At 41.6% G+C, this 26,089-nt stretch overlaps 1 protein-coding gene and 2 long non-coding RNA genes across 8 annotated transcripts in view; 2 read left to right on the top strand and 1 right to left on the bottom strand.

The window, feature by feature from the left end:
* The window catches only part of C2CD3 (C2 calcium-dependent domain containing 3), a 122,725-nt gene that overhangs the window by 13,254 nt on the left and 83,382 nt on the right, over positions 1 to 26,089 (bottom strand). For 2 of the 6 annotated variants that reach the window (XM_005867082.2, XM_014540426.1), the window contains exons 27-32: positions 21,252 to 21,457; positions 19,948 to 20,081; positions 16,491 to 16,652; positions 12,980 to 13,197; positions 8,033 to 8,945; positions 4,241 to 4,352 (exon numbers count right to left, since the gene is read on the bottom strand). In XM_005867082.2, the coding sequence (XP_005867144.1) occupies positions 4,241 to 4,352; positions 8,033 to 8,945; positions 12,980 to 13,197; positions 16,491 to 16,652; positions 19,948 to 20,081; positions 21,252 to 21,457 (1,745 nt within the window). Of the gene's footprint in view, positions 1 to 4,240; positions 4,353 to 7,712; positions 8,946 to 9,144; positions 9,317 to 12,979; positions 13,198 to 16,441; positions 16,653 to 19,947; positions 20,082 to 21,251; positions 21,458 to 26,089 lie in introns of those variants that run through there. The other 4 variants (XM_014540427.1, XM_014540428.1, XM_014540429.1 and 1 more) reach the window with 4 other exon arrangements.
* On the top strand, positions 1,556 to 16,552 carry LOC106726256. The gene is made up of 3 exons (XR_001362284.1): positions 1,556 to 1,736; positions 3,555 to 3,653; positions 16,478 to 16,552. It is a non-coding gene; the product is annotated as an uncharacterized LOC106726256 (long non-coding RNA).
* Positions 16,661 to 19,927, top strand: LOC106726257. Its single transcript, XR_001362285.1, has 3 exons — positions 16,661 to 16,738; positions 18,778 to 18,858; positions 19,851 to 19,927. It is a non-coding gene; the product is annotated as an uncharacterized LOC106726257 (long non-coding RNA).

Raw genomic sequence — 26,089 nt, 5'->3', positions numbered from 1 at the left:
ATTAATAATGTTGAATAGACCTATGTGCTCCCCTTTCCTTACCCTAGCCCCTCTCCACAACTATAAACATTGTAGTCAAACTGTTGAAAACCAAAGAGAAAAATCTTAGCAGCCAGAGATAAAGGTCACATTACAGTTAGGGCAACAACAATAAGAATGATGGTTGCTTCTCACTGGAAACTGGAAATCAGCAGTGTAGACAGTTCTAAATGCTAAAAGAAACAAACAAAATTCAAGTTGTTCTACATCCAGTGGGAAAAAAAGCCTTTAAAAATTGAAGGCAAATAAAGATATTTTTAGACAACTAAAGCTGAGAACATCAGTTACCAGTAGATTTGCACTACATAAAATTCTAAAGGAATTTCCTTTACAATGTATGAATTCCCTTCATACTGAAGGGAAAGGCCCTAGACTGAAATCAGGATGTGAAGAATGAAAGAAACACAAGAAATAAGTATGGGGTAAATATAAAATACTGTTTTATGTCTTAAAATTTTCAGTAAGTCCACTTTTAAGTCCTTCAGAGACCCCAAGCTGAGATGATTAAGGTGCCCTTGCCCAAACATAATTCACAATTAAGTCTAAAATAAATCAGACACATAAAGAAGGTAGTAAGTTCTGATTTATCCCATGGTGACTATTGCAATGTTTTTTAAAAAATATATGTAATTCTTAAAATTCCTCCCCTCCCCCCAATCCCTTAATTTTTGGTGTCTCTACTTGTTGTGCCTTAAACACATACTTGATCCCTAGGTTAGCAGTGGCTGGCACCTAGCCAAGAGCATGACTCAGAAAATGCAGGTACAAATGCATCAAGTAGTGAGAAAGGCCACGATCAGTGAGGATGACCAACCTCCTGAGGTTTCCTGGATTGTGGGACTTTCAGTGCTGAAAATGGGACCGTTTTGGGTGTGAACTGTGATGATTGGTTACCCTAATGAGGACCCAGAAATGAGGTCTTGAGGAGAGAGCTGACCCTGAGATCAGCAGACAAATAATATTTGGTGGGCAAGAAAGAAAAGAGACTAGAGCACTAGCTGGTTTGAGCATTGGCCTGCGGACTGAAGGGTTGCAGGTTTGATCCCTGGTCCCAGTAGGGGTGTGTGCAGGAGGCAACCAGTCAAGTGTCTCTCTCACATCGATGTTTCTCTCCCTCTCCCCTTCCCTTCCATTCTCTCTGAAAAGTCAATGGAACAAATATCCTTGGGTGATGATTAACAACAACAACAAAAAACTAGACTTGTTCTTTAACTGAAGTGAAAATTCTTTCTCCCTCTCCCATATTTTTATCGTATGTTTAATAGATCAAAGACAGTATGTCCCCGTGGGAGTTGGCACATTATGAAGACGAAAACACAGGGCAGGAACATAAGTTCTGCTTGGCAGGTGAGGGATAACAGCTCCAAGTGGCTCACAGACCTCCCTTCCCAAGGGGCATGACTCACTGACACTTCACCCACTTGGCTGATAGGGGGAGAGGGAAAGGAAGCGGACAGTGTCTGTTTCTTTCCTCCAGGGTAATTCTCGCTATCAGGTAAGAGTTTTATTAGCCTGGTGTTATTTATAAGGATCCCGAGACTCGGAAACTTAGCTACTGCGTAGCAGATTAAGTATTTCACTCCCTGGATGTTTTGCTCACAAGCTTGTGCTTGCTGCTTGGACGTAGCCCCATGACCCTCAAGTAAATGCTGATGGGTATGTATGGGACATGCAAGGAAGATGCAGAGAGGAAAGAGGTGAGCTGATGACCACAACCAGACTAGGAACAAAGGCCACAAAAACGCAGAGTTCCTGGGTGGGGACTCTGAGAGAGGATGTACAAATCTGATAAAAACTGAGATGTGTGGGGACTTAGGTTGATCCATGTGCCAAATCAATGAGATGTCCTGGAAATGGTGCTGGGGAAGTTGAGGGAGAGAGAAGGAAAACCAGTAAAAGGACCAGACATCTAAAGGCTTCTCTTTAAGACTATACCCTCAGGCTCTTAGGGTACTTCTGCACTGACCCCATCTGTCATCAAAGTAGGCTCTGGGAAAGCATAAAAAATGTTTAAATGTTAATTGCAAAATGAAGTCTACTTAAAAGAAGGCACATTGGCTAGAAAAATACACCATAAGACAAGTGTCACGATTTTAAAGTGGTGTAATGAAAAGCATAGAGTTTGGAGTCATACATTTAGAGTGACTTACTAGTTGGGAGACCCTGAGCAAGTGACTGAATCTATATGCGTCTCTATAAAATAGAAATAATAATACCTTGTAGGTTGGCATGGGAAGCTCTGAGCCTCAGTTTTCTCATTTTTTAAATGGGAATAATAACAGTACCCATCCTCATTGGATCATTGGAAGAGTTTATATATGTAAAATACTTAGAATAATGTTTAGTGCATAGAAAGCATTAAATAAGGGTTAGTAATTATAATTAATAAACAAACTAATATATTTTGCCCATAGTGCATGTATTATTCTCTGAAATTATCGTTTTTTGTTTTTTTTTTAAAGTTCCATGAGGCAGGTGCTTTGTGCCTAGTTTACCCCGATTGAGAATAGTGCCCGGCAGGCAGCTGTACTTCACGGCACCTTTCTCCACAACATCACTGCAATTACTCTTTCAAGGCCACCAATGACCATCGTGCTGCCAAATCTGAGAAACAACCAATTCTCCACTCAGCACCTTGGATGAATCCTTTAAAATTGAATTAGCTCTCACTCTTCTGCTTAACACACTTAGATGGACAGCCTTGCCTTTAGAATAAAATCAAAAGTCCTTTCCATGATTACATGTCCTTTATGGTCTGGCGCTTTGACCTCATTATGTCAGTCTCTACGTTCCAGTGCCACGACCGAGTCAGTTCCTAGACCAGGCCAAGCTCTTTCAGCCTGAGGGCCTTTGCATTTGTTGTGTTCTCTGTTTGGTATATACTCTCTCCAAGTTGCTTACATGGCTCCTTCTCAGTATAGTACAGTAAATAGTTAGGAACACTGATTTTGAAATCAAATTTACTGGTTTCCAGTTCAGGCTCTACCACTTACTACCTGTGTAAGGCAAGTTATTTAATCTCTGTGTACTTCAATTTCTTCACCTTAAAGTAGGGAAAAAATATGTCCCTCCTTACGTTGCTGAAATATGTCAGTTAATATAAAGTGCTTGGAACTGTGCCTGGTACCAGGCAAGCACCACATTGGTCATCTTTCAGCTGAAATACGGACTCTTCAGAGACCCTGTTTTTAATCAGAGTACCTAGTACTCACCACAATCTGTAAATATTTTATTTTTTTTACTCTTTGTGCTCCATGAAGACTTGGAATTTGTCTTATTTACTATTGTATACTCAGCACCCAGCACAATGCCTGATGATAAGAATATATTGAATGATTAGAAAAGTAGTTATTTTTCTTGCCACCCTCAAGGAAGGTCAAGTGCTGTGCCAAGGGGGAAAAGACAAGAGCTGGGATTTGCACCAGTGTTCCAACCACCTAACTCAGCTGAGTGATGAATAGTTATGCGGTGTTCCATAAACAAATAGTTATGCCACTGGTATCCTCTCCATCCAGGCCTTACTCATCTGTCGAGTCTCCTAAGGTTGCATCTCCTGTAGCAGGCTTCCTCTGCACACACCCACCATTGCTCAGCGGGAGCTCCCACAGCATTAGGTATGCATTTCTTAGCTGAGTCCTGCTTTTATGCTTCTGCACTGTTTCTTCTACATCATCTTAGCTCAGGGGTTCTCAACTTTCCTAATGCCGCAACCCTTTAATACAGTTCCTCATGTTGTGGTGACCCCCAACCATAAAATTATTTTCGTTGCTACTTGATAACTGTAATTTTGCTACTGTTATGAATTGTAATGTAAATATCTGATATGCAGGATGTATTTTCATTGTTACAAATTGAACATAATTAAAGCATAGTGATTAATCACAAAACAATATGTAATTATATATGTGTTTTTCCGATGGTCTTAGGCGACCCCTGTGAAAGGGTCGTTCGACCCCCAAAGGGGTTGCGACCCACAGGTTGAGAACCGCTGTCTTAGCTGATGATGCCCTGCCCTTAACACTTTTGCTCTTCACTTTTCCTGAGCTCCTTGCTCAATGTTGGGCCCACAGAATACGCTCAGTACAAGCTTGGAGAGTGACCCCGCCACCTGCCTTTTCAGGAAGCCGGCCCAGGGTAGCTCTGCATTGTGTACACTTTCATGGACGAGATGATGACTCTACAGGAGAGAAAGTTCTCTTACCTGATCTGTTGTGGCTGGTGGTGGCAAAGCTGTAGAGAATGAGAGCATCCGCAGGGAGGCCTCCAACTGCTGGGGAGGCAAAAAAAAGTTGGGCACCACAATGGGCTCTGGGCTATCATGGTAGTTAAGGGACACATATACCTAGAAATCCTCCCACCTGCCAGACCAGCAAAGTCACTGGTCTCAATGATACCTATTCCTGCCCATGAATCCTTTGCTCATGGTTCCCTCTCCCTGGAAGGCCCTCCCTACTCCTAACAAATCATAGTCTATGCTTTCTTTATGGGTCAGTTTAAATCCCACCTCCTCTGGGAAGCTTTCTCCTGATCTTAGCCCTCAGTGATTCCTCCTTCTACAGCAGAGTTTGCAACACAGGATAATGTTTGATTTAGTGTGATATGAATCTCAATGTGTTTTTCTCAAAATCCCCCCAAACTTCTCAAAGGCAAAGATGGCATAGTTTCCATCAGTGACCTCACTACTTCCCTAGAGCACCACATGAGGCCTTCAGACAAGGTGGCTCCAAGGGGCAGTGTCTTAGATTGGAGGGAGATGCCTAGTAAAAAAGGAGGGTCCCCCTGGTTCTTTTCTGCTTATACCCAGAAATGAGGGTTCTGCCTAAGTGGGCACAGCTGGTCCGCCCAGTCTGGATGTAAGCCCTTGAAGGCAGATACTGGATCTTGTACTTCTCCTTTGTATACCTGCAGATATCCAGCACTGTGATGAGAATATCTGTTCAAAGCACTTACTCAGTTTGGGAGGGGAGGGATGGGGCCATTTTGATGTTTAATTTTTTGTTTCTGCTCAATAAGCTAAGTATGGTTCTGATTCAAATTGCTTTATCATCGTTCTCCCATGCTAGACTTTGAACTCCAAGAGGGCATAGATGATCTCTTTCATAGCCACATTCCTGTCACCTGGCATAGCATCTGGGACATAGTTAGTGTTCAATAAATATCCACCAAATGAATGAAATGCAGCATTTCCTGCTTTGGTTCAAGTCCCTGGCTCTTCTTCAGAGGCCCAGCTGCTCTGACTGCTGGGGACTCTGCCGGATAGTCAGCTGATGCTGTGGGGGAGGAATGGCTTTGCTGCGAGGTCTCAGGGGTGTGTCTGAAACACCGGAAGTCCCCCCTCTCCGCCCATCACCTCCTGCCTAAGGGTCCTGCTCCAACAGTATCTTCTGTCAATTATTAAATGATGACTTCAGGCAAGTTCACTTTTATGCCTATTTCTTCACCAGTAAAATGGATATACTAATAGTACCTTTTGTTTTGAGAATTAAGAGTTTATACATGCAAAGTGCTGAGAATGGTGCCTGACACATAGCAAGCATTCGATGCCAGCTATTCTTGTCTCCCTGATTAATGGGAAAAGGTTGCTTTTTCTCACTGTCCTTACCACTGGTTCCCTCACCCACTGAAAACTGCTTTGCATTCTCCATTTTGCACTGTCCTCTTTAATGCTAAAGCCAGTGAACACAGGTCAGTCCATAATCTACTGGGCCTGTCTTAAGTGTCAGTGTTGACAACTAATTCCTGAAACTCTGCTCCCACACCGCCTCTCCTGCTGCTCCAGCTCTGACCAGCTCTTCTCTGTGGGTATCTGTTCTGCCAACCGTTTACATATTGATCCTCAGGACTCTGTCTTGTGTGGTTCTCCCTTTCCGTGCTCTCCCTGCTGCCCTAATCTATTTCCACAACTTACCTTTCTATCTGATCTTGTCCTGAACTCCAGGCCTAAATGTCTTACAGGCACAGGTCCAAAATGGAAATCTGCTCTTTACCAGAATCTGTTTATCTCTATGTGCGGTTCCCTATCCAATAAATGACACCATTACCTAGTAACTTGTGATGGAAATATCTAAGTCATAGATACTTATCATACTTTGTTTTTCTCTTTGTCATCTTTTGTCCTTCTTATCTAACTAATCCTCTCAAATCTATCCCTCTCCTTTTCAACATCATTGATGTTTCTCTCTCCCCCACTCCCTTCTCTCTCTGAAATAAAAAGAAAAATATATTAAAAAAAATAAAGCAGTCTATGCTTTTGGTCAAACTTTCTTCTGGTCTCCTCTGATCTAATCCTCTCTTTACAGGGAACTGGGTGACTTTCCTAATATGTAAATCTGACCATATCATACTCTTGCCAGTTAACATTTACTGAACCCTATTTATGTACCAGGCACTGTACTAGGTAGTTTACATCATTATTTTAATTTTTACAACCACTCCAAGAAAAGGTCTATTATCTCCATTTTAAAGATAAGGAAACTGAAGTTTAAATTGCTTGCAGGATAGTCTAAGCACCTTAGCCAGACATACATGGCCCTTGAAGATCCAGCCCTACCTCACCTCTCACCGTGTGTTTACACGTGGGCTCTAACCACAGTGAACTGTTGCTGCCCAGAAGCCAGGCTCTCTCACCTGGCTATGCCCTGCACACACAATCCACTTTCTCATCTCTGTCTACAGAATGCCTATTCATCTCTGAGGTCTAGCTCTAATGTCTCTTACTGGGATACCTTTAAGCAGTTATGGCAGCTTCCTCCTCTTGTTCCCCAGCATACAGTCCATGTCTCATCACAACACTTAGAACACTAACTGTCATGGTCTGTTTACTGTTATTATCATTACCTCATAATGGGAACTTCTTGAGGTAAAATCTGATTAAAATCTCTGTTCTCAGTACACAGCACAGGGCTGGGCAATACTCGTTATTTTTAAAGAATAGTTGAGGGAAGGTCTGAATTAGGACCTGTGACTACTCCTCCACTGACCATAAATTCTGAGCACTGTAAAGGCAGCAGTATCAGAAGGTGCAATAAGGGAGTCCAGGAAAGAACTCCACCAGAGAGTTGGCTGTCAGTACTCAGCCTCCAGTCATTAAAGCCAACTGGGTAGGCTGCACATGTGAGGGCTGTTGATGGTCCTGTGGTTTCCCTTCCCCATGTGTCCAACTGCGTTTCAAAGGAGAAAGAAGGTGCCCCCTCTCCCCATCAACACTGCCATTTCAACTATGCCCACTTCCCCTCCTCTTGGCTCCATCACTTGCCTTTAAAAAAAAAATTAGGCAAATCACTACAACTCTGAGCCTGTTTTCTTACATGCAAAATAGAAATAATACCTACCTTAAAGACTTGAGATGATTGAGTAAAAAATGTATGTCAAGTGCCTGGCACAAAGTAAATGCTCAATCAGTGGTAGTACTCTTCTTTCCCATCTGCACCCTCCACTTCTATTTCTTTCTTTTTTTTTTTCTTAAAATATATTTTATTTATTTTCCATAGAGAGGAAGGGAGAGAGATAGAGAGCCAGAAACATCGACGAGAGAGAAACATCGATCAGCTGCCTCCTGCACACCCCCCACTGGGGATGTGCCCGCAACCCAGGTACATGCCCTTGACTAGAATCGAACCTGGGACCCTTCAGTCCGCAGGCTGACGCTCCATCCACTGAGCCAAACCGGTTTCGGCCCTCCACTTCTATTTCAACTGAGATTAAAAGTCTCATTCCTAGGGCCAGCTGTAAAATACCCAATATACCAGGACAGGCTAATGAATGTGCTCCCAACACCTAAACCCAGTTAAAAACACCGTGCTTCAGAGGGCTGGTGTTAATGGGAGAATTGGAGCACCTTGTCAGTGCAGGTGAGTCTTTTGAAGGATCTTCCCATGCCCCTCAGTGAATCCCATGAAGGTGGTAGCCACTGCTCATGCCCACTAGGCTGGCCTAAGCACCAGCATCCAAAATGCCTACATTGGGCTACTTGTGGGAAACCGTCAAAGGATACAGAAGGAGATTCTGCTTTGTGGAAACCTCTGATCCAGATGTCGCCTGCTTCTGCCTGATGTCAGGGCAGTTGGTGGGTAGCCCCTTATGATGTTCCCTTTTGTTCTGGGAGGCTAGGTGTAGAGGGAATTTCTCCAAGCTATTAGCAGAGTCACTTAGCTCACTGGAGGCAGCTTCATCCTCAGCCTGGGCCTGTGGCTTGGGCTCCTGGTCCTGATCTGCCCTTGGTGAGCAAGTGTTGTTCTTTGGGGCTCTTGAGAGTGTCACACCTGGAATGAGCTGAGGGTCTGCTAAGGCAGGCTCTCCAACCCAGGTCTTAGGGCTCTTACCCTCACAAGGAACAAGACTTTGGCTAGCAGAACCCTGCCTAGGCAGGTGGGAGTTGACAGCTCTTTCTGGACTGGACAGAAAGCTACTTCTGACCCTGAGCTCCTCTCTAAGGCAGGGCTCGGGAGAAGGACAAGAGGGGCCTACCCTCTGCACCTCATCAGGATGAAGGCTAATGATCTCACTTGAGTCTGACACAAAACTGGACCAAGGGCTAGTTTTGTCTGTTATGGTGGTGATCTCATTGAGTGTCCTGGGCTCAATGATGTCTTCTTCATAGTCTTCATCACTGTAGGCTGGGCCTGCCTCAGTGTCTTCATTGTTCTGCATCCTTGTAATGGGTATTGTGTGTCCAAGGGACTCATGGAGCATTACTCTTCCACTCGAAGACTCTTCTGGAGTACGGGGAGGAGGGGAGTCTGCACCCTCATCTGGAGCTCTTGACAAGGGCAGGTCCGGAATTGTGCTTTGTTCTTGCATGGCTCCTGTGTTCTGAGCATCTGGGAGAGTGGTAACTTCTCTGCTTCTATTCCTGGCTTGGCGAGAACTCAAAGATGCTTGAGAATTCCTGGTGATAGTCTGCAGATCTAAACAGCAACAGATATCATTCTTACTACAAGGTAGGGCCACAGACCACTCAACTTCCCCACATTAGCCTCTAGCTTCAGAATTATTCTTGGGGGGGAAAAAAAGACAAAAGGAAAAAGAAGTATTCTTGCAATCAGACTTTGAACAAATCTTAAAGATAGTTAATCCACCCAAGAGTCAGTGAAACTATATTCAACACAGTACAATTTCTAGCACTTTATTCTAATATCAGAAGACCAAAATCTAATCTATTTATGGTTGTGGTTACATCTGTAGAAACGCTTTCAGACTATCTGCTCCTGCTCAGGAATTCTTGGGAGCTGGGAGTCCTGGTGGGCATGTTCATGCTTCCTTTTACTTCAGTAATTACCTATATTAAAAATCAAAATGAGAATCCACTTATTTACCTATTTGATGACAACTATTTGAACTATCTATTTTACTTGGAAAATGAAAGCAAGGAAATATCTATCACCCAAATGATAAGGTAGGGAGGTTTACAGAGAAAATGGAGGCAGCATGGTGTGTTGGAAAGAGCAGAGGCTTTGGAGCTGTCAGTCTTCAGGTCAAATCTCTGCCAACTTTGTGGTCAACAGCAAACTTTTCTCTGAGCCTGTTTATCTTTAAAATATGATCAACACCACCCTTTTCAAGGTTTTGATATAAAGAATAGATGAGATAATGGGCACATACTGTGTGGCACATATATAGACACTTAATAAATGGAAGCTACTAGTCACCTCAAATTGTTTTAAAGATGAAATGGTAGGGAATAAATTAATAAACAGGTGTAGCAAATGTCATATTTTTACATGAATATTTGAGAGGAGAAAGAAGCTGGGAGGCAAATTTGACTCCCAAGAGTAGGTATCACATCTCCCTCATAGCACCTAAAGGGGTACACAGCCTGCAGAGGTCCTGGCTAGGCTTAACACATTGACAATTTCCAGGTGTCAAAGGGGAGTGAGTAGATGTATGAAAATGGAACATCCCTGCTGCAAATAGGAACAGGAACCAGGAAGCACATTTAATTGCTCCTGGCCCTTTGGCCTGAACTACCCTTCTGTCTTAGAGCAGTCTTTCTGCTTTTTAAAAACCAGCCTATCTTTTAAGGCCTCACTCTACTGCATCTCCTCCAGGAAGCCCTCCCAGATGCACCAGCTGGAAGGGAGAGCTACATAGCTTTTTTTCTACATGAAAGCATAAGAACATGCTATTGTGTAATTGTCTGTCTACATATTTCTCCTATCAGATTGTGAGCTTCTCAAAGGCAGAGACCATATATATCTGATTCATGTTGCAACTTCAGAGCCCAGCAAAGGACCTGGCACACAGATGTGGCAGAAATGAAACAACCATTCAGTAACTCCCTCTCAAGCTTCACTCATACCTACTTGTCTAATTATTTCATTAAAAGTGTATTGAGATACGATGGAGGCAGAACCTGGTTTCCCTGATCCCATCATCTCTTTCAAAACTCATCCTTTCCTTGTGAAAATTAATTCTCATCCTGCCATCCTCTTGCTTAAAACTCCCCATTTTCTTCCAGGAGAAAGATAAACTCTCAAGCTTGCCTTCAAGGCCCTCCAGCTTCAATCCTTCAGTTCTTTTCTCTCTCCTCTTTTAATATAGCCCTTTAAAGGGATTCCCTATTTGCTCTCACCTCTATCCCAAATGAGCCTGAAAGCAGAGACAATGCCTGTCTTGTCCACCACTGTACCTTCCTGGAGCTAGTAAAACAATAGTGCCTGGCATGGTTAGTGCTCAATAAATAGCTGACGGAATATTATTTCCAAGCAAGAGGAAATCAAATACACAGTACACTTCTGGCTACCAACAGGTTAGATATCTAGAAAAACAAAGTAGGAATAAGATTTCTGGTGGCTTTTTTTCCCCTTTATAGAAGGAAAATGAAACTTATCCATCCGTGTGTACAATTTACATATTTTCCTTGAGCAAAAATGACACCAAGTGAGTTGCATTCAGGTGCTGATCTAAATGATTTCTTAATAATCCTCACAGCACACCTGTTTCTAGGGCTTAACCCTGGATTCTGATTCAGTAGGACCCAGCAATCTGTATTTCAAAATAAATACCACAGGTGATTCTTATATCAGGCAAGTTTGGAAATACTTTCTCTGGAGTGATCGCTCTGGGCTGCACAGTGGAATTATCTGGGGAATTATGAAAAATACTGATGCCGCATCTCACTCTCAGAGATACTGATGCAACTGACGTATGGTGCAGTCTGGGCATCTGGATTTTTTTAAAGAAACATATTTTCATTGATTTCAGAAAGGAAGGGAGAGGAAGAGAGAGAGAGAGAGAAACATCAATGATGAGAGAGAATTACTGATCAGCTGCCTCCTTGTCTAATTATTTCATTAAAAGTGTATTGAGATACGATGGAGGCAGAACCTGGTTTCCCTGATCCCATCATCTCTTTCAAAACTCATCCTTTCCTTGTGAAAATTAATTCTCATCCTGCCATCCTCTTGCTTAAAACTCCCCATTTTCTTCCAGGAGAAAGATAAACTCTCAAGCTTGCCTTCAAGGCCCTCCAGCTTCAATCCTTCAGTTCTTTTCTCTCTCCTCTTTTAATATAGCCCTTTAAAGGGATTCCCTATTTGCTCTCACCTCTATCCCAAATGAGCCTGAAAGCAGAGACAATGCCTGTCTTGTCCACCACTGTACCTTCCTGGAGCTAGTAAAACAATAGTGCCTGGCATGGTTAGTGCTCAATAAATAGCTGACGGAATATTATTTCCAAGCAAGAGGAAATCAAATACACAGTACACTTCTGGCTACCAACAGGTTAGATATCTAGAAAAACAAAGTAGGAATAAGATTTCTGGTGGCTTTTTTTCCCCTTTATAGAAGGAAAATGAAACTTATCCATCCGTGTGTACAATTTACATATTTTCCTTGAGCAAAAATGACACCAAGTGAGTTGCATTCAGGTGCTGATCTAAATGATTTCTTAATAATCCTCACAGCACACCTGTTTCTAGGGCTTAACCCTGGATTCTGATTCAGTAGGACCCAGCAATCTGTATTTCAAAATAAATACCACAGGTGATTCTTATATCAGGCAAGTTTGGAAATACTTTCTCTGGAGTGATCGCTCTGGGCTGCACAGTGGAATTATCTGGGGAATTATGAAAAATACTGATGCCGCATCTCACTCTCAGAGATACTGATGCAACTGACGTATGGTGCAGTCTGGGCATCTGGATTTTTTTAAAGAAACATATTTTCATTGATTTCAGAAAGGAAGGGAGAGGAAGAGAGAGAGAGAGAGAAACATCAATGATGAGAGAGAATTACTGATCAGCTGCCTCCTGCATGCCCCTTACTGGGGATTGAGCTCACAACCCAGTCACGTGCCCTGAATGGGAATCGAACCATTACCTCCAGGTTTATAGGTCGACTCTCAACCACTGAGCCATGCTGGTGGGCTGGGCATCTGGGTTTTTAAAAGCTCCCTTGGTAACTCTAATATGCAGCCAAAGTGAGAACTACCACTTTAAGGGATTTTCAAAGAGTGGATTACTAACATCCAAAAGCATCTGGGGTACTTCCTAAAAATGCAGACTTCTGGGCTCTTTTTATATTTAGAATCAGAATTTTAAATATGTATGTAGTTGACTTTTTCTGAAAATAGAGTGGCACAAGTTCAAGAACTGCTACTGAAGAACTCATCTAATCCAACTGCCCCCTCTTTTTTTTTTTTTGGTTGGGGAAACCTTAAGAAGGGAAAGGATACGCTCAGAGTCAAATAGTAAGTTCAGCTAGAAACCCACCAAGCCCACCCTGGTCTCCTGCCTCTCAGTCCAATGCTCTTTCCATTGCACATGTTCTTGTGCCATGCTACTATGCCTCTCCTTTCAAAAGGAAGATGATAAATAAGTAAGATGATGAAACTGTTGGTCTCTGTTGGTCATAGGAGCTTGTCTGAGGATAGACATTCAACTGCTTTTTGAATAGCCACCCAGTGATCATAACTTCTCAACAAGAGGGGCCTGAGCCATACCCGTGATTAAGGAGCTGACTTGCAACACCAGGTTATTGGATTTCTCCAGGATGCACTGGCTCTCAGGATCTAGGCTGCTGGCTTCTGGCCCACAAGAGTCCCCATGGCTCTGTTGGCACTGCAAGATCGTCTGAGTCTGAGGACTGAGGGGAAGTAAAGGCTTGGTGAGCTTCTGGCTGAAGTACCTCTGAATCTGATCTAGCTCACTCAGATTCCTCCTGTAAAAAAAAGAAGGGGAGAAGAGGACAAAAGGGTCTTTCACTGAAATTATAGGCATCTTTTATGTTCCCCTGACATTCTACTGCATGAGCTAGGACCTTAATACCTCTCATTTGGTCTATTAATACTAGGGCTCTCTTTCTCTCCAATCTACCAACAACTCATCCTTCACTTCTCTGACTACAATCCCACCACTGGGGACAACTTTCTCCCGCTTCTGTATGGCTTATGCAATTCTTCTGATGCACAGCAAAAACCCTACTTCCTGGTGGGAAACACTCCTGATCATCATTCCTGTCCTCACGCCCTCTACCTGACAGAAAAAGGCCTTCCTCTAGATAACGCTGACCTTTGCTACCTCATAACCATTCCTGATCCTTCAAGGTCTAGCAAGCCTTCCCTGACCACCCTCTAAATTGGTTTAAGGGTCCTCTGTGCTCCACAGTTCTATACACTTCAATCCCATCACTTGTTTGTTTCACATTGATTTCCTCTGAAGAAGTATAAGCTCTCTGCTGATTCCTTTATATATATTACACCTAGCATAGTGCTTGACAAAAATTAAATCAATGTTAAATGGATATAAAAAAAATTACTGTTAACACTATTTTAATAAGTGATGTTTACAAATATATTTTTTAAAATATATTTTCAAGAGAGAAAGAGACTTACAGAAAGTCTGGTGGGTTTTAGGAATGTTCACCATGTGTGCGAGAGTGCTATCAGCATGGAAAGACGGGCCCTTTTTATTCTTACCATTCTCCAGTGAGAAATCACACCAACCACTACCACCTTCATTTGCATAGGATTTAATATTTTATGCTTTCAAATACATTACCTTGTTTAATTCTCAGCCAACCAGATGAGATCAGTAATTACTGTTTTACAAATAAGAAATGTGAGGATCAGAGAATTTAAATGATTTGTTCAGGGTGAGTGGTATGCAACTACTCAGAATTTGGGACTCCAAGTCTTGTGCTTTTTCCATGATAATAGACAGGGATCATTCCTGTCTCACAGCTCTGAATGCTGGAACCTGAGTTCAAGCTACTCCCCCTGCTCTGTCCTTATTCCTTTCAACTTTTAAGGTGCTCACATTTCTCCCTTTCAAAGTCCATCACCCCAAATCATTGGTCCACCTCTCCCTTAAACTCCTTCACTCTTGGCATCTCCATTGACTTGCTGTCTTAGATTTTCCTTTAGTTTTCTCATTATGTGTTAGTTTAGTTTCCCTAACTAGGCCATGAGCATCTGGTAATAGAAGATAATATCTCAAACTTCTCCATTTCTCTAGTATACTCAATGTGCCTGATACAATTGGCACAGCATAGATATTAAATACCTGTGAAGTAAACCAAAAGTCTTTCTATCCTTTTGTTAGGAACAGTCTGCATGTCTTAGAGTCAAATCCAAGCTAAATGAGGGGACAAAGCTGATCCTTATTCTGTCACTAGAAGCCATGACTCTACCAAATCACAGTGGATTTACTTAGGTGTCTATATCTGGGTGTATGCCACATGGATAAATACCTGTAGCAGGAATATGCAAATAAATGTAAACACAGTGAAGCTTTAGAAAATATGCAAACCCAACTGGCCTTGTCAGAGGTTCTGGGTTCAGAACCTACTAATATCAAGCTAAGAATTTCTCATCTGTGAAAAAAGTTTATTAATACTTGCTCTGCAGGCCTCATAGGATTGCTCAAAGAAAATATTCTTTCAGGGCTTTGTGAGCCCAAGGAAGTAATGCAAGATTATCTCCATTCCTCTCTATTTGGTAGAGAGTCACCCTGGTAGCACCAGCATCACCTGAGAACTTGTAAGAAATGCAAATTCTCACGCCCGATGGAATCAGGAATTGTATGGATGGGTCCCAGCAATCTGTTTCAACAAGTCCTTTCATGCAATTCTGACACACACTACATTTTGAGAACTAAAGCTCTAGAACCGTGGTTTTTAGCCTGGCGATTTTGATCCCAAGACGACATCTGGCAAAGTGTGGAGACATTTTTGGTTGTCCCAACTGGGAGAGGGGTGCTACTGGTGTCTAGTGGACAGAGTCCAGGGATGCTGCTAAATATCATGGGATATGCCCCACAGCAAAATATCTGGCCCGAATGTCAACAGTGCTGAGGTTGAGAGAAACTGCTCTAGGTTGAAGGAGAGCTCCTTTTTCTCTTTTTTCAGTGGGTTCTCAAATATGTTACGTGAATGAACTAATAAATATAGTCACACTATGGATGGTTTTACTTAAATAGCCTCAGTCTCCAGCTGAGAATCTAAAATGAGAATCTGGGCCCTAGCTGGTTTGGCTTAGTGGATAGAGCGTCGACTGGGGGACCGAAGGGTCTTGGGTTCAATTCTGGTCAAGGGCATGTACCTTGGTTACAGGCTCTTCCCCAGCCTGGGCCCTGGTTGAGGCTCGTGCAGGAGGCAACCAATTGATGTGTTTCTCTCAGATTGGTATTTCTGTCTGTCTTTCCCTCTCTCTTCTACTCTCTAAAAATCCATGGGGCCCTACCTGGTTTGGCTCAGTAGATAGAGCGTCGGCCTGTGGACTGAAGGGTTCCGGGTTTGATTCCGGTCAAGGGCACATGCCCGAGTTGCAGGCTCTATCCCTAGTAGTGGGCATGCAGAAGGCAATGACTCTCTCTCATCACTAATATTTCTATCTCTCTCTCCCTCTCCCTTCCTTTCTGAAATCAATACAAATATATTATAAAAAAATCAATGGAAAAATATCCTCGGTTGAGGATTAAAAAAATAATAATAAAGTCCTTTTCACTGCACTACACTTCTTATTAGATAATTCAGGGCTGATCCAGATGATCTATAATGGCCCTTCAATTCTCACAGTGCTTCTTTGGCTCAAATGCTGACTAAACTAAGAAAGAGGGAAGCATTACGGGACAGATGCTGGTCTGGAAGAAGTCAGTGGTTGTGAGGCTAAAGATGGTGGACAGAATGAGGCTTTGTAAATTGTAAAGTAGATGAGAGGTTGTGTAGCTATGAGGGTAGTTATAAGTTTGGTGAGTAATCTAAAATTCCTGTATTTACAGTGCATTAATAATAGAGCCTCGTGAAGGAATAAAAGGTCCGAGCTGAGACAGGTTTGCGTATGAGGAAACCTGCGAGACTCCAGGGTCCAATTTGACACTAATGTGCATGAAAGCCCCTATTAAACCTCCCAGAGTGGTGGTAGTTGATGGAAAAGCTGTATTGCAGGTTGACATTGCCCATTCACCTGTGCTCCACTACAGTTTCCTGTGTCTTTTCTCAGCAGAGGGCCTCACCTCAGAGAAGTCAGAATGGAAGTATGGGAAGACCAGGGAGGTGTGGTCAGTTTGTCGTCACTTGGCGAGAATGCCTCTCCCTGCTGCAGGGATTCATGAAATCGGCGGATGTTCTGCACATGCTCTTCATGCCGTGATGCCTGGCTTCTTGCAGCACCACTTCTGTCAGGAATAAATGGGGGCAAATAAATTTCCATCCGATGAGAAAACGCCTAGTGTGACAATAAACAAATCACCTTCCTGAAATGGTATTGCAAATCCATCCCACTACCACAGTTCTGGCTTCATCAACTTCTTGGATTACAACAATCTCCTAAATAATCTTACCTTCAGTATTACCCATTCCTCTTGAATAAGTTTTCCATATTATAGCCTGAGTGATTTTTTGAAAACACAGATCTGAAATAATGAGAACATTTACGGAGTCCTTATTACATGCCAAGCAATGCTTTAAGCATTTAACATGTACTAACCTATTTAATCATCATCATTCCTCTCTAGTTTTGGCTTCTTTTATATCTATAAAACAAATTTCAAATTCCTTAGTAGGGCATTTAAGAACTTGACCCCAGCAATAATCTCTTTATTTTTACTATTATTTAAAAAACTAGAGGCCCGATGCACGAAATTCGTGCATGGGTTGGGTCCCTAGGCCTGGCTGGCGATCATTGGTCTATATTTCTATTCTTATGCCAGTACCACACTGTGTTGTTTACTGTAGATTTGTATTAAGTTCTGAAATCAGGAACTTTGTTTTTTTCAAGACTATTTTGTTTATTGTGTTCCTTGAATTTCCATGTGAATTTTAGGACTAGCTTGCCCATTTCCATAAGGAATCCAGCAGAAATTGTGACAATGCATATTGAATTTGTAGGTCAGTTTGGGCAGTACTGCCATCTTGACAATATTAGTCTTCCAATCATGAACATGGGATGTTTTTTGATGTATTTAGACCTTTAATTTCTTTTAACAATGTTTTGTAGTTTTCAGAGAATAAGTTTTGTAATTTTTTGGTTAAATTTATTAAGTATTTTATCATTTTTTATGCTATTGTAAATGAAATTGTTTTTTTCAATTTCATTTTGGATTACTCATTGCTAATATATAGACACAATTGATTTTGCACATTATATTTTAAAATTTTCTCAGTTTAAATTTCTAATATGGTAAAAAATGATAGATATAACCTATATAAACAAACTGCTTTGAGGTCATCAATAATTTTTAAGAGTATAAAGGTGTTTTGAAGTGGAAATATTTAAGAACCACTGCTTTACTAAGGTATAGCCAGTATATAATAAACCACATATTTAAAATATAGAATATAATGAGTTTTGAGATACATGTATATTTAAGGAATTTATTACCACATCAAGGAAATAAATATATCCATTACCCCTAAAAGTTTCCTTCTATGCTTAGTAACTCCTCCTTCCTTTCAGCTCCATTCATCCTACTTTGTCTTTAGGCAATAGTGATTTGCTTTCTATCACTATAGATTAGAATGTATTTTCTAGAATTTTATGTAAATGAAATAATATAAAGCATATTATTTTTTATTATTTTATTTATTTATTAAATCTTTATTGTTCAGATTACATTTGTTCCTCTTTTTTTCCCCCCCATAACTCCCCTCCTCCCAGTTCCCGCCCCACCCTCCGCCCTCACTCCCCACCCACTGTCCTCATCCATAGGTGCACGATTTTTGTCCAGTCTCTTCCCGCATCTCCCATTCCCCTTTCCCCCCCAAGAATAGTCAGTCCATTCCCTTTCTATGTCCCTGATTCATTATAATCACCAGTTCATTCTGTACATCAGATTATTTATTCACTTGATTCTTAGATTCACTTGTTGATAGATGCATGTTTGTTGTTCACAATTTGTATCTTTACCTTTTTCTTCTTCCTCTTCTTAAAGGATACCTTTCAGCATTTCGTATAATACTGGTTTAGTGGTGATGAACTCCTTTAGCTTTTCCTTATCTGTGAAGCTCTTTATCTGACCTTCAATTTAAAGCATATTATTTTTTGTCTAACTTCTATTTTGATTCATTTTGTTGTAAACCAACATTGCCTTTCTTTTTCTTTTTAAGTTTAATCCACTGTATGAATATACCACAATATGGCTAGCCTTGGATGGTTAGCTAGAATTTGACTTTTTGATATAGCCCTTTGAAGTGGGAACAGAAACATTTTTGTCTGGACAAAAAGCAAACCACTAAACTTGTAGCTTTTACAATTATTAAACAGTGGCCTCACCACTGATCTGTATTTCTGTTCTTGTACAGTACCCTTATCCTACCCTTATGTCTCATGGATGGCTATGATCAAAATAACACCTATAAAATAATAAGAGCAGACTTGAGCTGGTGAGTGTACAATACAATATACCTATGATATATTATAGAACTATATATCTAAAACCTATATAATTTTATTAACCAATGTCACTCCAATAAATTCAATAAAGAAAAAAACAAAACAAACCAGAAATGATCTAAACCTGGGATCTAGGATTTGACAGATACATGGGCTCCCTTTATGCAGAGCACAGAGGCTCTCCTCATGTAGTGAGCAGGCAGAAAGCTACATAGCACTGTAGTGGGCCTTTGAGTGGTGTATTGAAGTATCTTTCTTGGAATAAAAGGTCTACTCAGTAATTGCTGCTGTTGGAGTGGCTGCTGTAGGGGAAGATCCCCTATCTTCTCTCTGAGGTAGAGAGATATTCATGGGAAAGACTGGTAGAGGCAGAAGGATACCAGGGCCTGGAAGAGAGTGGGGGTGGGGAGAAGCAATCTTATTCTTAGACCCTGCCCTTTGACAGGATGAAATATGCTCTAGGCCGATATCCGTATGCATAGCCATGGTTGGCTTGGGTGAAAAGGACGAGCCAGTTGCTTTTTACAAAATAACCTGGCAAATTGGTTTGGGAGGAGAAAGATCATGATATCTTTCTCATACAGCTGATAACTGATTTTAAAGACAAAGGTCACAGGCCTCCGAAGAATACAGAAACATATCTCTTGCCTGAAGCTATTCTTTTATTTTTTAAAAAATATTTTTATTGATTTCAGAGAGGAAGGGAGAGGGAGAGAGAGATAGAAACATCAATGATGAGAGAATCACTGATCAGCTGCCTTCTGCATGCCCGCAACCTGGGCTTGTGCCCTGACCGTGAATTGAACTGTGACCCCTGGCTCATAGGTCAACACTCAACCACTAAGCCATACCAGCTGGGCTAAAGCTATCCTTTTGACAGCAGTAAAGTTCTAGTTCCTATATTATAAAAATGTTTTCATAGGATCTTGAGGTTCCCAGATATTGTGACAGAAGGTCAACAAAGCTCTTTCCCTGTCTTTAGTTTCTTCCTTTAATAAAGGAAAGAGAGAAATGACAAGCCAGCTCGAACACTTCTACACTTTGACTCCATTTCGTTCCATCATCAAGAAATCACTCACCTCCCAGGGGAGGAGAAACCAAGCTCTTTTGAAGAGGTGTGAACAAGTTGTTCTGGAGTCTGTCTAGCAATGCAGCTGGGGAATGCAGCATACACATCAGAGACAGGGAAGGAAAAGGGACGGTATATTGGGATCTGTAGAAGCAATGAAAATAATGGTACACTTGTCATCACAAATCCTTTTGGGACAAAGTAATATAAATAAATTTGTAAAATATATTATATACTTATAAATATAATTTACTTAGTATTTTCTATGTGTTGAGCACTGAACTAAGCAATTTACATGCATTTTCTCATTTAAACTTCACAATAATCTTATGAGATAGATACTGTTATGCCCATTTTACAGACTATACTATTAGGTTGCCTTTTAGTTGCTCTATCTATACATATTTATGATCTTGTTCCTCCAGCTAGTCTGTGAACTCCTGGCTAGACATCGTTTTACATTTACATGTGAGGATAATGTGGCTGTGATATTTCTTATCTGATAGCTACCAGGGTTGATGTGAAAAAAAGTCCTTATTATATAGAGACTGTTTAACTCATCATTTTCTCATGCATGCATGCACGTATTCATTCATTCATTATTTGGTGATGCCCACTCTGTCAGATCCTGAACCAGGCACCCATGACAGAGAGATGCATATGCTACAACCTTTGTGTTGATAGAGCTCCCCTATCTGGGACAGTTTGAAAATTCTCATTTCCTTTATAGTTAAACTCCATGAAAGAGTTGTCTATACTTACTATCATCAATTCCTTCTTCCCAGTCTCTCCCTTTGAATTTTTTTAAAAGGTAGACCAATGATTAAAAAAATATATTTTTATTGATTTCAGAGAGGAAGGGAGAGAGAGAGAGACAGACAAAAACATCAATGATGAGAGAGAATCATTGACTGGCTGCCTCCTGCACGCCCCACATTGGGGATAGAGCCCCCAACCCAGGCATGTGCTTTTACCGGGAATCAAACTGTGACCTCTTGATTCATAGGTTGACATTCAACCACTGAGCCACACAGGCCGGGCGATAGACCAATGATTTTAATGTTAAGAGTTTTAAAAATATTCAACCAATATGATTTCAAATTCACACTGCAACTAATCTTATTTTATTTAAAAACTGAGATATATAGTTCCAGAACATTTTTATCACCTCTAAAAGTTCATGAGGTTATTACAAAACACAAATATATAATGTGTTCTATAAGCTGGAAAGTACTAAATACATATAAAGAATTTTCTTGTAGGTTTTACTCAGTAGAACCCTTTTTGGTTAAGGATGTGAAGTAGGATACATACCAGTGATCCTGGGGTCTCCACCCCACGTCTTGCTTGCCTTTCTTCTTTGAAGTGCATCAAACTCTCCATAGGGGAGACAGCAACTTTTACCTGCCCCTGGCACTCTCCACTGAAGTCTGTGATGTTGTACCAGCCGCAGACAAACTGGAAGCCAGAGAGAAGCGGGGAGAGGTCCACCGAGGCAAAGCCAATCACCCTTTCCTCATCTGTGGGAGAAAGAGAAGAGCAGTGTGGCTAGGCATGTCTTGCCACTGAGATTAGAGGTTGCACACAGAGAAACTGATTTAGGGGACTGGGAGGTTTAGTGGTTCCAAAGAAGAGACAGATAATGAGGATGAGACTGACAACCACAGCCTGCTTTCACTATTATGGATTAACTAGAGGCCTGGTGCATTTTGTCTACCGGTAGGGTCCCTCGGCCTGGCCTGCACACTCTCTCAATCTGCAACCCCTTGGGGATGTCGGAGAGCCGGTTTCGGCCCAATCCCCACTGGCCAGGCAGAGAGACCCCACCGGTGCAAGAATCTGTGCACTGGGCCTCTAGTATGCATATAAGATCTTCAGTTAATCTCTTCCTGCCCTCCCCTTCCTTCTGAGATTCATCAGTCTGTTCCATGTTTCCATGCCTGTGCATTGAGCGTCTGCCCCTGGTGGTCGGTGCGTGTCATAGCTACTGGTCGAACAGAACGGTCGCTTAGGCTTTTATATATATAGATAATTATACACATGACCAAGTAGTGTTTATTCCACTTAGGCTTATTCCAGGGATTGAAGACGGATTCACTATTTGAAAATTAATCAAATAATCCACCACATTAATAGGCTAAAAAAGAAAAATCACATATGATCATATCAACTGATACAAAAAAAAAGATTTGATAAAATTCAACACCCATTCAACATTAAAAAAGCTCTCAGAAATACAGAAATAGAGGGGAATCTCCTCAACTTGATAAGGAGCATCTACCAAAAGCCTACAGCTAACATTATATTTAATGACAAAAGATGGGATGCTTTACCCCCACCAAGATCAAGAACAGGAAGCAAGGACGTTTGCTCTCACTGCTCTCATTCTAGCAATGTAATGCTAGCACTAGCCAGTGCAATAAGCAAGAAAACAATAAAAGACATAAAGCTTGAAAAGGAAGAGATTAAACCATCACTAATTTGCAGATGGCATAATGTCTACATAGGAAATACCAAGGATTTTACCAAAAAACTCCTAGAATTAATGAATGAGATCTACAAAGTTGCAGGATACAAACTAAATATACAAAAAAGAATTGTATATCTATGTCCAAGCAATGAACACGTGGACACTGAAATTAAAAAGCCAATACCATTTCCAATTTTAAAAAATTAAGTGCTTAGGTATAAATCTCAGAAATAGTACAGGAATTACATGCTAAAAACTACACAATACTGATGAAAAAAATACAGAGGACTACTATGTTTCCTGATCAGAAGATTCAACATAGTAAAGACATCTATTCTTTCCCAAATTCCAGCAAATATTTTTGTAAATATATGATATTCTATAATTACTATAGAAAGGGAAGTGGCCAAGAACTGCTAAAATAATTTTGAAAAAGAAGAATAAAGTGAGATGATCAGTCTACTAATTTTAAGAGTTATGTATAACTATAGTAATCAAGGCTTGATATTGGCTTAGAATGGACACAGCTCAATAAAACAGAAAAGAGAACTCAGAAACAGACCTACATAAGTATGCCAATGGATTTTTAACAAAGGTGCAAAAGCAACTGAATGGAAAAAGGTGTTAAAGCAATTAGACATTCATAGGCAAAAACAAACAAACAAACAAACAAAAAAACCATGACCTAACTCCCACACTTTATACAAAAATTAACTCAAATGGATCGTAGATTTAAATGTAAAATTTTAAGCTATGTAACTTTTAGAAGGGAAAAAAGAAAAAAAAATCTTCAGAATCCAGGGCTAGGCAAAGAGTTCTTAGACTTGACACCAAAAGCATGATTCATAAAAGGAAAAGTCAATAAATTGGACATCCTTAAAATAAAAAAACTTTTGTTCCTCTCTCCTTTTTTTCTTTTTTTCTTTTATTCTGGGATTTATTTACCTTCTATGGCTGTCACTAGAGCTGAGAGCTGGCTTTAGCTCTGAGGCCGGCTCCAGCTTGAGGCCTCGGCTGCTGAAAGCAGGTATCTGGTTTGTTTGGGTTCTATAATTGCAACATTGTTTCGGTCCTGCTCGCTCCAGCTCTGACGGCTGAAAGCAGGTATCTGGGGTTTTTTTTGCTTCTATAATTGCAACATTGTTTAGAAGAGAGCAGCTCAGAGGCCGGCAAGGCAGGCAGGGAACCTTGGCTTCCTCCATCACTGGAACAAGCAAGCCTCCTGTTCGCAGCTGCCTGATTACCATGTTTTATTATTATTATATATATATAAACTAGAGGCCTGATGCATGAAATTTGTGCAAAAGTAGGCCTTCCTTCCCCTGGCTGCCAGCACCTTCACTCTGGAGTTACAGTTAATTACCATGTTTCTCTATTATTATATATATATAAACTAGAGGCCTGATGCATGAAATTTGTGCAAAAGTAGGCCTTCCTTCCCCTGGCTGCCAGCACCGGCTTCACTCTGGTACCCGGGACCCGGGCTTCCCTCCAGCACCCAGGCTTCCCTCTGGCACCCGGGACCCGGGCTTCCCTGTGGCCACCTGCAGGCACCTGGGACCTGGGCTTCCCTCCCTCCAGCTGCTGGCAGGCACCCGGGACCCGGGCTTCCCTTGCAGCCCCAGCTTCGTCTGGAAGGACATCCAGTCTAAGTAGCATATTACGCTTTAATTATTATAGATTCCCTTTTGGTATGGCAGGGAAAAGCTGGCAGGGTTGAGATGTGTCCTCTTGATACAGACAACTGGAGAGCACTCTTAAATATAAGAAACTTGTTCTTGTCCCTTGGTTATTGTGTCTTAGTGATTTTCCTCAAGGGACTGGGTCTTGAAAGAAAGCATTTGAAAGACCATCACCCCTGGAATTTTGAGGGATTTATTTGCATTTTCTCACTATGCTTATCTGTATTTTCAAAATTTTTGATAACATATTTAATTTAAAAATCACAAAAGACAAATAATCCCCTAGAAAACTAGTACAGTGTGCAAAATGAGCTTAGGCTCTGGCTCCTAAGGGGGCTGCCCTTAATGACTGAGAAGATCCCTTTCTTGGCCACACAGTTTGTAAACAGCAGAGCCAAGATTTGAATCCAGGTCTATATAAGACCAGAGGCTTATTCTTTTTATCCTGATAAATAAGTATTGAATTAATAAGGTGAGCCTTGGTCTGCTTTACAATCTCTGGAATACGTCAGAGAGAGGAGAGGAATAGAAAGCAAGACAGGAGTGTAGAGCCTAACTAAACGAAGCAGGAATTCCTAGTGTTGATTCAGAGAAAACCTATTTATGATCAGCTCCTGCTGTATTTATGAGGTGTGGGGACATAAGTGAATCTGAGGAAGCAGCATGGGAGGAACCATTTAAACCAGACCCACAGCATCACTTCCAAACAGGAGGACAGCAAGAGACAGGTAAGCTGATTTCCTTTATACTCTATTTTTCAGGTCTTTATTAGGCTTTGGGGTTAGCTCTAAAAACTTACCACTAGCAAACAAAAACTGTGATGCTGTGGATGACTCAAATCAACCAAAAGTTTGAAAACCAGGCCCTAGCAGGAATCTTACAGCAACTAGTTTTACAGGAGGGATTTAGTTGCTGGAGGCTAATTCCAGCATGTCATAATAAATGCAAGAAGTTCATCAAAAGGTTGATGGAACTTAAGGCTTCAGCGGGGCTGAATCATACTACCTGCTGCTGGAATAGCTGAAAGCATTTCCCAAACCTGAAGATCTGCATATATTATTGCCTGCTGCCTGACAGCTGAGGGCAGTTCCCCCAACCTAAAAATACTTTACTGTTTACCAAACCTTACCTTTGATATGTATATCTGCTTTGCTATAGGGCAAAATGTGTTAATAAAAAGCTAGGGGTCCAGAGACTCGGGGAGAACTTAGTTACTAAAGTTAAGCCTTCTATGGCTCCCCCGAAAAATGCCTTCCAAATTTATATTTCATGTCTAGTCGCTTTATTAATTTACTCACAGCCCCTTCTCCATATTCCTGAACCCTAGTAGATGCAGATAACACCCCGGCATTTAGTGAGACAAAATGTTCTAAGTATAGGAATTGTGAGATAGTTGGATGTCCTCACCACCTCATTTTTGAGTCATCCAATCTTATTAGCATGGTGAAATACAAATGGTGAAGGGTATATAGCTAGTCAAAATTGGGTTCAAATCCTGGCTCCATCAATTAATCTATACTAATAATAGAGGAATATGCAAATTGTCCAGTACTCCATCACAGTAACGACTGAACAGCAGGCTGCATGGGGTGACAAGGCTGGCAGGGTGTTAGTAAGGGACGACCAAACAATTGAACAGCAGGCTGTGTGGGGCGACCAAGCCGGCAGGAGGTTTAGTGAGGGACGACCAAACGACTGAACAGCAGGCTGCGTGGGGCGACCAGGCCGGCGGGAGGGGGGAAGTTAGGGGTGACCAGCCCGGCAGGGGGGCAGTTAGGGGCGACCAGGCTGACAGGAGGGGCGGCAGTTAGGGGCGACCAGGCCAGCAGGGGGGCAGTTGGGGGTGACCAGGCTGATGGGAAGGGGGGACAGTTGGGGATGACCAGGCTGGAAGGGCGGCAGTTGGGGGTGACCAGCAGGGGGGGGCAGTTAGGGGTGCCCAGGCCGACAAGGAGGGTAGTTAGGGGCAATCAGGCCAGCAGGCAGAGGCAGTTAGGGGT

Source organism: Myotis brandtii, unplaced genomic scaffold, assembly GCF_000412655.1.
Source record: "Myotis brandtii unplaced genomic scaffold, ASM41265v1 scaffold244, whole genome shotgun sequence".
Taxonomy (NCBI): Eukaryota; Metazoa; Chordata; class Mammalia; order Chiroptera; family Vespertilionidae; genus Myotis; species Myotis brandtii.
This window is presented reverse-complemented; position numbering and strand designations above follow the sequence as displayed.